Genomic DNA, 12,982 nt, shown 5'->3' with positions numbered 1-12,982 from the left:
CGTCCCTCGCGGGGGTTTTCCCCCCCTTCCCCTCCCCTCCCGCCGCTTCTATCCACCTCCCGCGGCCGCACCCTCCCTTCAGCCGCCCCACGCCCACCTGACAGAAGGCATCTGGGACTCCCCCCGCCCCGCCCCGTCCCTCCACCGGCCCCCCGCGCCGTTCCGTCCGGCCCGGGAGCGGCCCTTCCCAGCGGCGCAGCCCGCGCCTGCCGCTCCCGAACCCTCGGACAGCGGCGGGTCCCGGGGGCCGCTGCCGTCCGCCACGGGGCCACGCCCCTCCCCTGACAGCCCGCTCCGCGCGCCACGCCCGCCCCGCGGCTTTAGGAAGCGCCGCCGCCAATCGCCGGCCGCCTTCGTGATGACGGGAGGCCGCGCTCACCTATCGAGTTAGCTTCTCCTTACGAAAAACCCCGCCTCCTCGTGCGCTCTGGCCAATCAGAAAAAAGTTGGGGGCGGGAGAAGGGGGCCTGCGAGCTCCGTCTGCCCTCACTACCTCCCTCTTCTCCGTTGCGCGAGGATCTCCCCTTCGCCCGCAGGTGAATGACATGAGACAGCAGCCAATGGGTCGCGGAAGCCGCGCGGCGGGGCCAATGGCGTAGCGGAGGCGGGCGGCGGGGGCGGGGGGAGCGGCGGGCCGGGGTGAGGCGAGGCGAGGCGAGGCGCGGCGCCGGCAGGAGGGCGATGGTGGTGGCGTGAGGCGCGGCGGGGCTCGGGGCTGGCTGCCCGGCCGGCGGGGCGAGCGGAGCGGAGGGGCAGAGAAGAGAAGCGGCGTGTGCCCGGTGCTCGCCATGAGGCTGCAGGAGGACGGGGACAGCCGCAGGGCGCTGCCGCCGCCGCCGGCGGGGCTGCCGCAGTAATGGGCAGCGGCAGCGCTGCCTCTCGCCTGCCGTGTGGTGCCTGCAGCGCCCGCCCGGCGGGGACCGCCGTGAGGAGCCAGGGTCAGGTGAGTGGCTGCGGCACCGGAGGGAGCCGCCCGCGCTGCCCCACGTCTCTTCCCCTCCCGCTCCCCGAGCCGCCTCGCCGCCCCCCCCCCCCCCCCCCCCCCCCCCGCCCCGTTGCTCCCCGCCGTTGGCGTTTTAATTTTTAAACGCCAAACGGCTGCGGGGGGCCGGGGGGCGCTGCCCCCCCCGGGCTGGGCGCTGAGGTGACAGGGGCTGGTGAGGCGGAGCGGGGCGCTTCTCGCCCCGGGGCTTCGTGGGGACGGCCCCCTCCAGGGGGACATTCCTGGGCGCCCGGTTGCCGCCTTGCCAGCTTTGATGCCATCCCACTCTGCCTTCTCGCCAGGTGTGGCCACCTTTTGCTTCCCCGTATTCCTACTGAAGAGGCTTTTTCCTCCGCACACAGCAGAGGTGCTGCTTTCCTTTGGAGGGAGAAGACCCGCCTGGGTTTATCATCTCCCTTTTCACCTCCCTGATGAGCGTTTCTCCGTTCAGGATGGAGGGGCATTTCCATTTCAATATGATGCAGCGAGGAAGATGGGGAATCCTGGGCAGCTAGGGCTCAGGAAATGCCCCTTCCTCTTTCATCCTCCTCCTCACCCTGGCACAGGCATTTAAGTAGTAACACTCCCTTGCCGGCTTCTTGGCTGTTCCTTCTCCTTGGGAAGAGAAATGGGAGCGGGAGGTGTGTGTTTGTGAGAGGAAACAACTGTTACACCTTTTGTCATCAAGACAAAGAACTTGTCTTCATCACCCTGTGTCCCTCCCTCTGGGCGCATATTGGCGGCACCTCAGCCACTTTGCATTGCTTCCCAGAGATGCTTCATAAGGATTCGGTGTGGCCCTGACCTGCCCTTTTTTGTTGTTGTTGCCAATTATGATGGTGCTGATAAAAGGACATGTTGATATGTTTCCAAACAGACTCGTGGTTTGCATTCCTGAAATTGCTGCAGCATTCTTATTTATTTAATTGGAGGGGGGGATGACAACAGGAAGGGGGTATGTTTTTGTGGTTTATTGTAGTCGTTTGAAAGGTACGAGATCACGTGCAATTGCAGCACCCTAGTACGGAGTGTATTAACCAATGCTTTTGCCCCCTGTCTTATTTGTCTTCCAGTCCTGCAGTCTCCACATCATCTACTGTGTGAGGAATAATGATTCCATGAGAGAACTTCCTTTCAGTTACCTGTCTGCTCCTACTGCGTGCTGCTCCTGGCCAGTGATGAGCCATTCAGCTAGACTGGGATTTACCATGAAGAAGGGAGAGGCAGAATATGAACTGTAGACATCCTGTCAAGTTCCTCGCGTGCTGTTTTTACTGTGTCTGTATATAAATCTAGCATCGAGCACACACACTCTTAAGCCTACGTTGGTATTCACAGAGTTGCTACTGTGTAAGAGGACTGGTATTTCTCACCATCATGGCTTCAGTTTGGAAAAGACTGCAGCGTGTTGGGAAACATGCATCTAAGTTCCAGTTTGTGGCCTCTTACCAGGAGTTGATGGTTGAGTGCACCAAAAAATGGTAAGAAGTGGCTCATGTTGCTGCAGAAATGGTGGAGTAAGTTGCTGGTGCTGAAATAGGAAGGATGTTGCTCATTTTGTCTTGTTTAGCGTGTGTGCCTTGGTCGTGCCTCCCCTCGCTTTCTCTTGCCTGCGCGTTGCAGAAGCAGCTGTGGGGAGTGCTTGTCTTTCTTGCTGAGTGCTTGCTTTGCTGCATACTTGTCTTGGACCTGTTGGTTTTGTTCTGTACTCTGATTTTCTTAGCGGGTGTTGTTATCATGCATTTATTAGTGCAGTGCATTTATTAGCTCAGCATCTGTGATTTAGTGGTGTAGTTTTGGTTGTTGATTTTCTTTTTTTTTTTTTTTTCTAAAATATTTACCAAGAGCTGTTTTCCAGCTCAGCTCTTGGTGCTGAGTGTTACCTGCTGGCACTGTTGGTAGCTGACTGAGGCATTGGAGATCAGTCCTGAAGATGGTGGTGTTTTAATCTGAGGTGGATACCCATTTTGATTTTGACTTTTTTACCTGAAGATGTTGTCTCTCATTCTTCTGTTCATTGTTCCTTTCCATCTTTTAATGGGAAGGGGCAAGTGACAGATCCTCAGGAATTGTCTTAAGGTATTTGTTTAGTCAGGCAAGAATTTTGTGCAGTGGTGGTCCTGTTGGATGGCTTTGGAGCTGACTAGACAGCAGTTAATAGTGGTATGGGTCTGGCGCATCTTTCTTTCTGTGCAAAATGAGCTTAAATAAATCTACTAGGCAAGACATGAAGCAGCTTTTAAATAGTCAGGCAAATATCTCCATTATACAGATACTTAAGTGGTGTTTCATATGTTCAGAATATTGACGTTACTGACATAATTCCTCACATTAGTGTGAGTCTGTAGCGTCAGGGGATGAAGAAAGTACTTTTCAGACCTTGTGGACTGAGATGTTCAAATTGCCTTGTAATAAACTCCAGCCTCCTTTCTAATACTTGGCCTTTCTTCTTGTTGGCAAGTTTGGCACTTGCATTGGCTGCTTGCACTGGTTATGAGTAATTGCCTCTACAAATTTAAATTCTATCTCTCGGAGTTGGAAATCTCTGTTAAATATGCTGGAAGGCTGTTCGCTGCTGTCTTAAAGGAGCACTGTCAGGTTAAAAAAAAAATAACAAGTTATCTTCTTGCCTAAAATGTTTTGAAAGATTATTAAGAAACAGAATCGTTTTGGAAGTTGAACTTGCTTTCACAGAATAAACTACAAATAAATGCATTTTAAAAGTTGAAAGAGGCTGTCGTGACTATCTCATGGGATCAACTGCCTAGTTCAGGCCAAAGAGTTTTTCACAGTAACTTTGGTGGATCAGGTTTATTTCAGCAGTTGTGTTTATAACTTTTTATGTTTTGTTTGCATAAACTAGACTGTTTTGGCTTTCATTTTCACTTTGATTCACTCCTTGCTTGAGAATTTGCAGAATGCTTCAGCACTAAAGTATGAATGCTGCAGGGGAATGTTCAGATTGGATCTGCAGCTAACTTTCTCTTGATTTAAGAAAAAGTCACACACAAAAGTTCCCTTGTGAACAATCTTGTTATTTTAGAAACAATTAGTTTATTGTTTAATCATAAACTAGAGTGCCCACCTAGCAAAATGCCTGTGTGAGGTAGTGAAACGGCCTTTCAAAACCTCAGATATACAACTAATTTTTTAAAAATACGTTGTCTTTCTGAACCTTCATTTTACATTCTTGAATTTAAATATAGGCAAGATCAGTGCTTGTGTTATGATGAAGCAACAGTATGGTGGTGAAATGTGGATGAATTCTAGGAAAAATAACAATAGGGAAAAAACATCACTCACAGTCATTTGATTGTAGGCTTTTCTATTCTGCTTCCTCTTGTTTAAGGAAACTTAACGAAAATGTTCTTTAAGCATGCAAGCTAAAATGCAATATTTCTGTCATAAGGGGAACTCCTAAATGAAACAAAAGGGTAAATATATAAATATTTTGAGAACCTTCAACTAAGTCTTTGCTTAACTTTGGAGAAGATACAGTTTTGCATGTGCTGACAGAATCACTGCTTCCTCTGTTTCTAAAGCTTGTCTCTGAGTTTGGCCCACATGAGAACAAAACAGAAGAAATGAACTCCATATGCTGCTCAATATATATTGTCAGTGCTGTAGTCTGTAGTTTGCTTGACCAAAATGTAGTAAGCAGTAAGTTATTTTAATGTACTGGTGTTCTAACAATGCAGCGTTTCTAGAGGAAAAGAATGCTCCATTCATATTTTAAAATAAATAACAATGCAGTCATAAACACACTTGAACTGAGATGTGTCTGTGAGCAAGGAGCGTGCGTGACCAAAACAGACTGGGTGCCTGTCTGTGAACTGCTATCTTCTGTTAGGTTTGCATTTGTATAGCTCTCCAGAAAATTACTTGTGTTTTAGGCTATTTTTGTAACTGATCATGTGCTGTTTGCAATGTTGGGTGTATTTGTGGTTAGCTTTAATACTTTGTCTCCTCTGGACTTGTATTGATTTAAATTTTTTTTTTAACTTAGCGTTCAGAATAGTTCCTGCTCTTTTTTCTGGAGTCATGCTGGCTGAGTGGGAAGCCGCTACCACTCTGGTGTTGCTGCTTCACTCTTTAAAAGGATTATCTCTAGGTACAGCATCAGCTAAACCTCCCTTTCCTTGCTTTTTCTGCGCTCTATAATTTCTGGTTCTTGTCCTTACTAATGATGAAAGACAGCCACTCTCAGATGATTGCTCTTCATTGGTGATGCATTTGGAGGGGACAGGTTGTGATGGAGTGTCCAGTGTTGTCACTGTTTCATTAGAAAAACCTTATTTTCAGTTAATCACCAGGACTGAGTCGCTTCTGTGGCATTCTGGCTGTTCCCGCTGACCCAGACCTAATTATTGTGGTTGCTCAGTACCTTTGAAAAATTGAGCAGTTGGTTCATTTAGAGCCTTTCATTAAAAATAAATAAATAAGTGTAGTCTTGGTCTTTAATATGGATTAGTGACTCCTGCTACTGTGAAAACGTCATGCTTTGCATTAATCATATAAGCTCTTGGTTTTTTTGAAAGGTGCTTGCTTGGCAGTGCTGGAGTGTGTCATCCTCCACTTACCCTTGGAATAAGCTGGGGCAGCACAGGATTTTTCCACCCAGTTGCACCAGCGAGCTGCAGTCCTGGCCTGGAAGGACTATGTATGGTAGGAGAGAGTTAATTTAGTCCTTATGCTCAGTGCAGAGCCATTGAATAAAACCAGAAATGAGTCTCGTGCATTTTGCTTTGGCTTTTACAAAAAAAAGTTGTATTTGCTGCTCTGTGCTGTCGGAGCAGACTGTTGCTGTGTGGGATAGGAGTGTGCTGGGCTTTGCTGGCAGGTGTAATGCTGTGACTTGCGCAGGGGACCCCGTTCAGTTGCCTGAACACTGGTGTCTAGCGCTGATTGAGATGCCTTTGGGTTTTCTGCCAGTCCCAGCTGCCAGTTTGGAGAAGCCCAGGTCTCCTGTTGATCCTGTGTCAAGCCTGCCAGCCCGGCAGGCATCCCTTGTGTACCCTGGGGCTCCTCAGCTGCTGCAGGCCTCTGTTCAGGCGACTGAGTCAAGGCTTGTTTGAGGCACAGGCTCAACAGAGGAGCCTCACAGGAGAAAAATAATCCTTTGGACCGGAGATCAGTTCCAGTACTCGGACCTGAAGCTGTGATAGCTCTTTTACGGAGCTGCTGAAGCATCTAATGCTGAACACATGAGCTCCCTAGGATGGCTTTGATGTGTTCTTATTTTTGTGTGATATCTCTAAAGTCAAGGACTCAACAGAGGCTTCAAGTGTAGTATCGACTGGTTTCCACAGAGAATGGCCTAACTTACAGAGTTGAGGTTGTCAAGTTCCTCGTATGTCATTGTCCATTAGATGCTTTTATGAGCAGGAAAGCTGCTCACCTGAATGCTGGTGCTAACTGCTTAAAAACGCTGGAAAAGAGTAGACATAAGGAGGCTTTTGTACAGGATTTGCCATTCAGCAGTTGCTTTAGAGATAAGGAAATATGTTATTTTTTATGACGTTTGTAATACCTGTTATCTCCTATATGAACTGATTTGCTTTTAAATCCTGCTTAAGAATAGAGCAAGCTGTGATTTTTCTAAAAGGGTTAAACTTTTCTTGTATGCTGCTTTAAGTGAAGGCAGGCTTCATTTCCATGAGGCAAGTTGCCTATTTTTGTATCAATTAGGTATGGTCTGAAGTAGGTTCTGTATTTTCAAATATACATCCTTCTCTTTTGGAAATGAAGTAATGCTTAATCTTTTTTTCCAAAAGGCTTTAGCCATCTGTTTTTCTCTTCTATTGTAGTTTCATAACTGGATGCTGCAGGAATTTTTAAGATTTGGCATGCATTGTGCATGGGAGAGAAATGAGCTTTTTGAGATTCCACGGTTCACACCAGTCTGCTTGCCTTCTGGTTGCTGCTTTCCAGCAAACTCTTTGGTGCTGAAGGCTACCGAAAGAACTGAAGTTAACTGCCTGTAGAAGTCCTTGGGGGCTGCCTGTTACAGGGTCAGGCTGTCAATTTGCTCTGTTCATTGCTTTGCTTTGCATGGTTGTTAAGAGGGGATTTTGTGAGCACCTAAGCGCTTTTAATTATTAAGGATGATCACATTGAAACTTGTGACAGAAAGAGATACAGTTACAGGTCAATTCAGAATCTCTTTGAGTTAGTTTTGCTGTGAACCATGCTTTTTGTTGTGGCCCTGCTCTTCTGAGAGTTTGATTGCATTTGCGTGTTAGCCGTGTAGGTATAACATGGAAAGTATAGCTTGTGCAAGGGAAGCATCATGTTTTCTAGCTTCTTTTCTCCTTCTCAATTAAATTATACTCTGTCCTCACACTCTGAGATCTCTGCCACACTAAATAGTCCCCATCTGAAAATACACCTCAGCATTTTCTTGTCTACTCGTTTTCAGTTTTGACTGAGGACTTTTTGAGGGTTTAAACTGTGTGTCAAACTTACTTTTCCCAAATAATCACTGCCAGCTGCCTTACAGTCTTGTCCCTTTCTTCTTGCAGTCAATTAAAACACACTGTCCACACGCAAAAGCAGTTCTCCTCTGCCACCTTGCATCTCTCTTCTCTTTGTATCCAAAAGAAAATTCCTGATTTCAGAAATGTAGATCTGCTCCTTTGGGCTCTCTGCCTGACTTCTGTCAGGAGGTTTTCTACCAATCCTGACTGCTTAACACCAGCTGCTTTCCTTCCCTACCTTACCAATCTAGCCTCCTGGCCCCTTTTATAGCCTTATATCTGTTCCATGGACCACAAGTTAGGGATTCCTCATCAAAATTGTTGGTTGCATATTGTGCAGTGAAGAGATTTCAATAGAAGTAACAAAAATAATTGTCTAAAGCAGAAAAGATTAGGTTACATCCAAGTGTAGCCAAGTCCATCTTAATGGTCTGTTGTTCACTCAAAGGGGTGAGGATGTCTCCTTGAATAAATAAAATACACTAACTTATGTTCTAACACAACTTTGTTTTTTGAGAGAGAAACTCCGTGTGTGTGTGTGTAACTTCCTCACAGAGCTTTACAAATAAATAAAACCTGGCTCTATTCCTGCAGGCGCCGTGTTGCACACATACAGTAAAGTACGTGTACTGTTCCTTTGAACCTAGTGGACTTGAGCTGGAATAAAGAATGTTTTTGCAGGATTGGATCCCTGTGAATACTCTTTTCAGCCTTTTGTGTTATGAGGTAAAATAAAATGAAATATTATGACACTGTGTAGGCCTCATCTGAACTGAGTCTTCAGTCTCTTAGACTGCTCAGGCTGTGTAGTGCCAGTCTGTTACTTCAATTAGTTTTTAATTGGTTGGAGAGAGCTGAAGTCCTTTTCACAGTTTAGTGTGAATAAGGAGAGGAGGAGGTGGCTGGTAAGGTTGGCTAAATCTGAGGAAACTCTTCTTATAAAACAAACCCTTAAGTTACTGTAGTAAAAGCATTCTGCTTGGGTGGCTTTCTGAGAACACGGGGGTGGGGGGTTGTTTGTTTACTTCTAAAAGCTTTCCCGGTTTACTCTGAGGGGAGTGTGTGAAGTGTGTGTTTGTTTCCCTTACCCCTTTCTCTCCTTTTACTCCTTGGGGTAGAAGCTGGCCCTGGCAGGCTGTTTGCTACCTTGCTGTGGGACACTCCCGAGCTACCCTCTGCACCAAGTCTCTCTTGCGTGTCCTGGAGTGGACTCTGAAACACTGGAACTATGCAGCTGAACTTTTGTTCCTTATTTTAAGATATGCACACAGCAATAGGGTAAATAAAGCTGTCCTTGTTTTTTTCCTCTTGTCTTTATTTGAAAAACGTATTTCTGCAGCATACAGTTTGTGTAAGTGCATCAGAGCCGCTCAGCTGGGAAGCTGTATGTTTTGGCAGTTGAGCTATAGGGTAGTTGTGGCTTTTGGCACCTGGAAAGGCGTTGCAGGGACTTGGAAACTGTGGGTTAAGCATGGGCTAAAATTAGCAGGACCATAACTAACATTGCTGTTGTCTAAGGCTCTGACTCACGAGGCTTTCTGGATTCAAGAGTGGAGCTGAGATGTCACTGTCCCTTAGCAGTAGTCTTGCTCTGCTTTCCTCTGCCCTGAAGCAGAGGTCGGATGACAGTAAGGCTGCCTGGTGTGTTAGTGTTAACTGCCAGCAGCTTCAGATTTGTAAGGTGAGTGTGAACCGTCGGCTGAGGACCACAGGCACCTCCCTTATGCTGCCTTGCTGGCAGCGGGGAGGAAAACCTGCCAGAGGGGTGAGAGAAGCCACAGCTGCGGGCAAGAGCATCTTAAAATGCTTCAGCTAAATCACCCAGATCCTGAGTCAGTGCCCTGTGCTGTCACTGTAGGGCTTCCAAACGCACAAGCTTTTGAGATGAATCAGAAGTGCAGGCCCTTCTGAACTATGGTTTCCAGCTGCCTGCAAACCTCTAAAGATGAGCAGCACAGAAGTAATTCTCGTTTGCCTATTGAGGTTTCCTTTGTAGTGGAGAGTCATTTTGGGGGGTTCTTTTTTATTTCTATTTTATTATTTAAGGAGACTTTCTTGAGGATTACTCCAAAGCTATCGCCAGGCTCTGCAGCTGCTTAACTGTCTGCAGCTGCTGAACTGCGATCTCTGTGGCTCTGTGTATTTATTTTAGCACAAACTGGTTTCAGGTTTTATTTCAAGTGCACACTCAGTCCCCTGCAGTCATTCTGTGGGCTTTGTTTGGGTGAGCTGCTGTAGCTCACTAGCACCCTAGCAGATCTGATCTTTCTTTTCTAATAGATCTGTTTTGAGGAATGACTTTGCTGATCACAAGGGCAAAATAATTTCTAGTTTCAGGGACAACCAAATTAAAACAATTGGTTTTTAAGACTATCATATCACATCAGTTTTGACTCCTGTATTACCATGGCCCACATTACTACTGCTCGTTTCCTTGATGCAATCTCCGCAAGCACGTGTAGTGACCAGTCACCCTCCATGTTCGCTACATCCTCTTTTTTTACCCAAGAAGTAATGTTTGCTTCCTTGCTGCTGTCTGGTCAGAGTTGTCTGGGACTGCCGGATGGGTGCACTGACTGTTGCAGTGGGAGATGTGTGTTTTGATGGATGTGCAGCTTTGCTGGGAGCATATATTCATCTCTACCTGCTGGGACAAGCCCCATCACCTTTCTTTTAGGCCAGGCAGACCAAAGACATTCCCGAAGTCAGCTCTGGGCTTTCCATTAGATATGTTGCTGCCTGCTGCCCTAAGGTGATAGCTGTCTTGAACCTGCTTCAGGGCTAAGACTAATGCACTGATGCCTGTGCTTTTAAACCCAGTGTCATAAACTGATTTTTCCCCTCCCAGCTGTGCTTGGGAAGAGTATTTGCACAATCAGTACTGTTCATATCAAAAGCCATATTAAATGAAGTAATTGGAGAATCTGGACCATTGAATGCAGTTGGCAGCACATTGTACGCTGCCACTCAGCATGCACTGTGAACTTCCTTTACTTTCAGTGACTGCTCATTAAGTAAACTCTGAATCCCTTTGTTTATGGCAGTACATAGGAGGAGATTTGAAAGAACAGAAAAGAGCTGTCAAAACAGCTTAATTCTCTTTTCCCTCAAAGATCTAACTCAACAGCCTGTAAATTTCCAAACCAACCTGTTGCTGATTTATCTGTGGTTTAGTAGCAGAGGACTTAACCTTGACAGCTCCTGGTAACACCTGACGTGATTGTAGCTCTGGAGTCACAGCTCTGACCATGTTGCCATGTGGGTAAGTCTGACTGTTCTCAACTGCTTGGCTGCATTTTTCTTTTGGTTGTACCTACTGCCTCTTGGAAGACTGATGTAGTGCTTTGTCTCTTCCTCTGAGTAACCCAAGCAATAGTTGTATAAAGCTGTGAAAAATTTCACAAGAACAAGATTTTTTTTTTTAAACTAATTTTTCTCTTCAAGTGCAGATCTTAGCTGAACAGAGTACTTGGAATAAGAGCCTCTTAAGTCGAGTGAGTGAATATTCATAAAACTTCCCCTTGCATTCCTTTATCTTTGACATATAAGAAAATTTTAAGAATGGGAAAGTCCTGACCCATTTTTCACCACTTCCTCTCATACCACAAAAAGCAGAAGAATGTAGCACAGTAGTTTTGAGGCATATTTGGGATGGTTCCTGTTTACTGTTAACACTTTTAAAAAGATCCTTTTTAAAAATACCTATAACAATGGTGCTTGCACATCCCTTTTTGGGGATTTGTGCATGTAGAAAAGGGAGTTTTGGGTCATAGGCTTTGCTTCTGGTTTTTCATTTTCTTGCTAAAATTATTTACTTTCCTCCCTTTAGATGGCTGCTCTGAGCTCCAGCATCTGCATACCCTTTCAGGATACCAAGACACAGACAATCTTAAAACAGTAAAGGAATTCTTTTCTTTCTCATGGATTCCTTTTTGCATACAGTAAAAGGGAGTTGATTTTTTTTTTTTTTTCATTTTGAACTGAAAGATGACCAAGAGTAGTCTTAACACCCTGAATTCTCATAGTGGCTGATGTAATAATGGGATTTTTTGACAGAGGATTGAGAAAGTGTGTGATCACTCATACTGCTAGAATTGTAAACGTCTAGTGCTTGAGACATAATGCCTCCGTTAGTCCATGGCTGTACCACTGTCCAGCAAAGGAACAGAGGAAGGCAACTCTTCTTTCCTGCCCCCACGCTTCTCTTACCTCTTTTCTGTGGTAAATGCTATGCCAGCTGAGAGCTAGCAGCTGCACAACAGGGGAGAGCTGGAGCACAGTAATACAGAGAGTTTGGCAAAGGATGGTGCAAGGGGACTGCCCTGACACATCATCTGCTACCTACGGGCCTGTGGCAGCCCACTGTGCCACGCTGCCTCATCAACACCCGTCATACCTACACACCAATGCTGCTGTCGCTTTTCTAGAGAACTAGGACAGCCCTTTTCTCTGGGCACACAGCACTGTTGCGGTTGATGGGGCCGTGCTGTCAGTGGTCATGACAAGTTAGCTTGCTGTGTTTGTTGTTCTTGAATCTTGGGCTTCTCCCTTATTTTTAGCTTTTGCTTCATAGGGAGAAAATTCTCACGTGATGTGAAAATGTGTCTGAATTTTCTGTCTGGCCAGCAAGTTCAGCATTGTGTCAGAAAGTTTCAGCAGATAATTTCAACCGAAGCTTTTGGTGGTGGAAACATCTAGCTATTTCCATGGGTTTTGTGACAAAGGGCCTCTGGATAGAAGAGAGGAGTCTTGGTCAGACCCCATGGCTGCAGGTAGTCAGTAAATCTAGCCTTTATTAGATACTGGAGAATCTGCAAGAGCAAAAGCTGCTGGCAGCCTGACCTCTTTCCCTCTGCCTGGAACTACAGGTTTGTTTCAGTGTGTGCTTCCACATGGCCTTTTGTTCCAGTGTATTTTTGGAGCAGGGAGCTGCTAGATACATTTCTGTGTTTCTCTGCTCCCCATCTGTTACTGTAGCTACCTCCTGCTCTAGCTGCCTAGGAGCAACTGTATCATAGGGGAAAATGGCAGTTAAAACAGACCTGTTACCTGTGCCTTCAGTTTGTGGGTTACCCAGCCCTGGTGTTCATCTTACCCATCGTCAGTAACTTCAGTACTGCTGATAGTGTGGCTAATGTTGATGTAGGACCACTGCAAATGACAGTGCAGTCCCTTGTCTCCTTTCCTATTGCTGTGCCAGGAAACAGGAATATGGAAATTTTTGCCTGTAGATTCAGTCTTGTTGTCTGGAGTGGACCCTAATAAAGTATTTATAATGCACAGAGTGCTTCCTCCTGGAAAAAAAATGCTGACTTCAGGAAGTAAATTTATTTCAGACAAATTTGTTCTTAGGGAAGTAGAGCATGTACTGTAGGAGGAAAAAGAATACTTCTTTTAGCAACAGCTGTTAAAAGGGAGGGGTGCCTGCTTGATTTGCAATTAATGATAAAGTCAACAAACTAATTAAAAAAAAAAAAAGAAAATAATCTTGAGCTACTCTTGACCATAGGAAGACTGCAATTTA

At 45.8% G+C, this 12,982-nt stretch overlaps 1 protein-coding gene across 7 annotated transcripts in view; it reads left to right on the top strand.

The window, feature by feature from the left end:
- Nucleotides 1-647: 647 nt before the first annotated feature.
- The window catches only part of EHBP1 (EH domain binding protein 1), a 227,345-nt gene continuing 215,010 nt past the window's right edge, over nt 648-12,982 (top strand). For all 7 annotated transcript variants that reach the window (XM_074817315.1, XM_074817312.1, XM_074817311.1 and 4 more), the window contains exons 1-2: nt 648-943; nt 2,056-2,463. In XM_074817315.1, the coding sequence (XP_074673416.1) occupies nt 2,360-2,463 (104 nt within the window). In that variant the 5' untranslated portion in view covers nt 648-943; nt 2,056-2,359. The remainder of the gene's footprint in view (nt 944-2,055; nt 2,464-12,982) is intronic.

The sequence above is a fragment of the Strix aluco genome, chromosome 3, assembly GCF_031877795.1.
Source record: "Strix aluco isolate bStrAlu1 chromosome 3, bStrAlu1.hap1, whole genome shotgun sequence".
Lineage (NCBI taxonomy): Eukaryota > Metazoa > Chordata > Aves > Strigiformes > Strigidae > Strix > Strix aluco.
The sequence above is the reverse complement of the archived record's forward strand: the minus strand, read 5'-3'. Positions and strand labels throughout refer to the sequence as shown.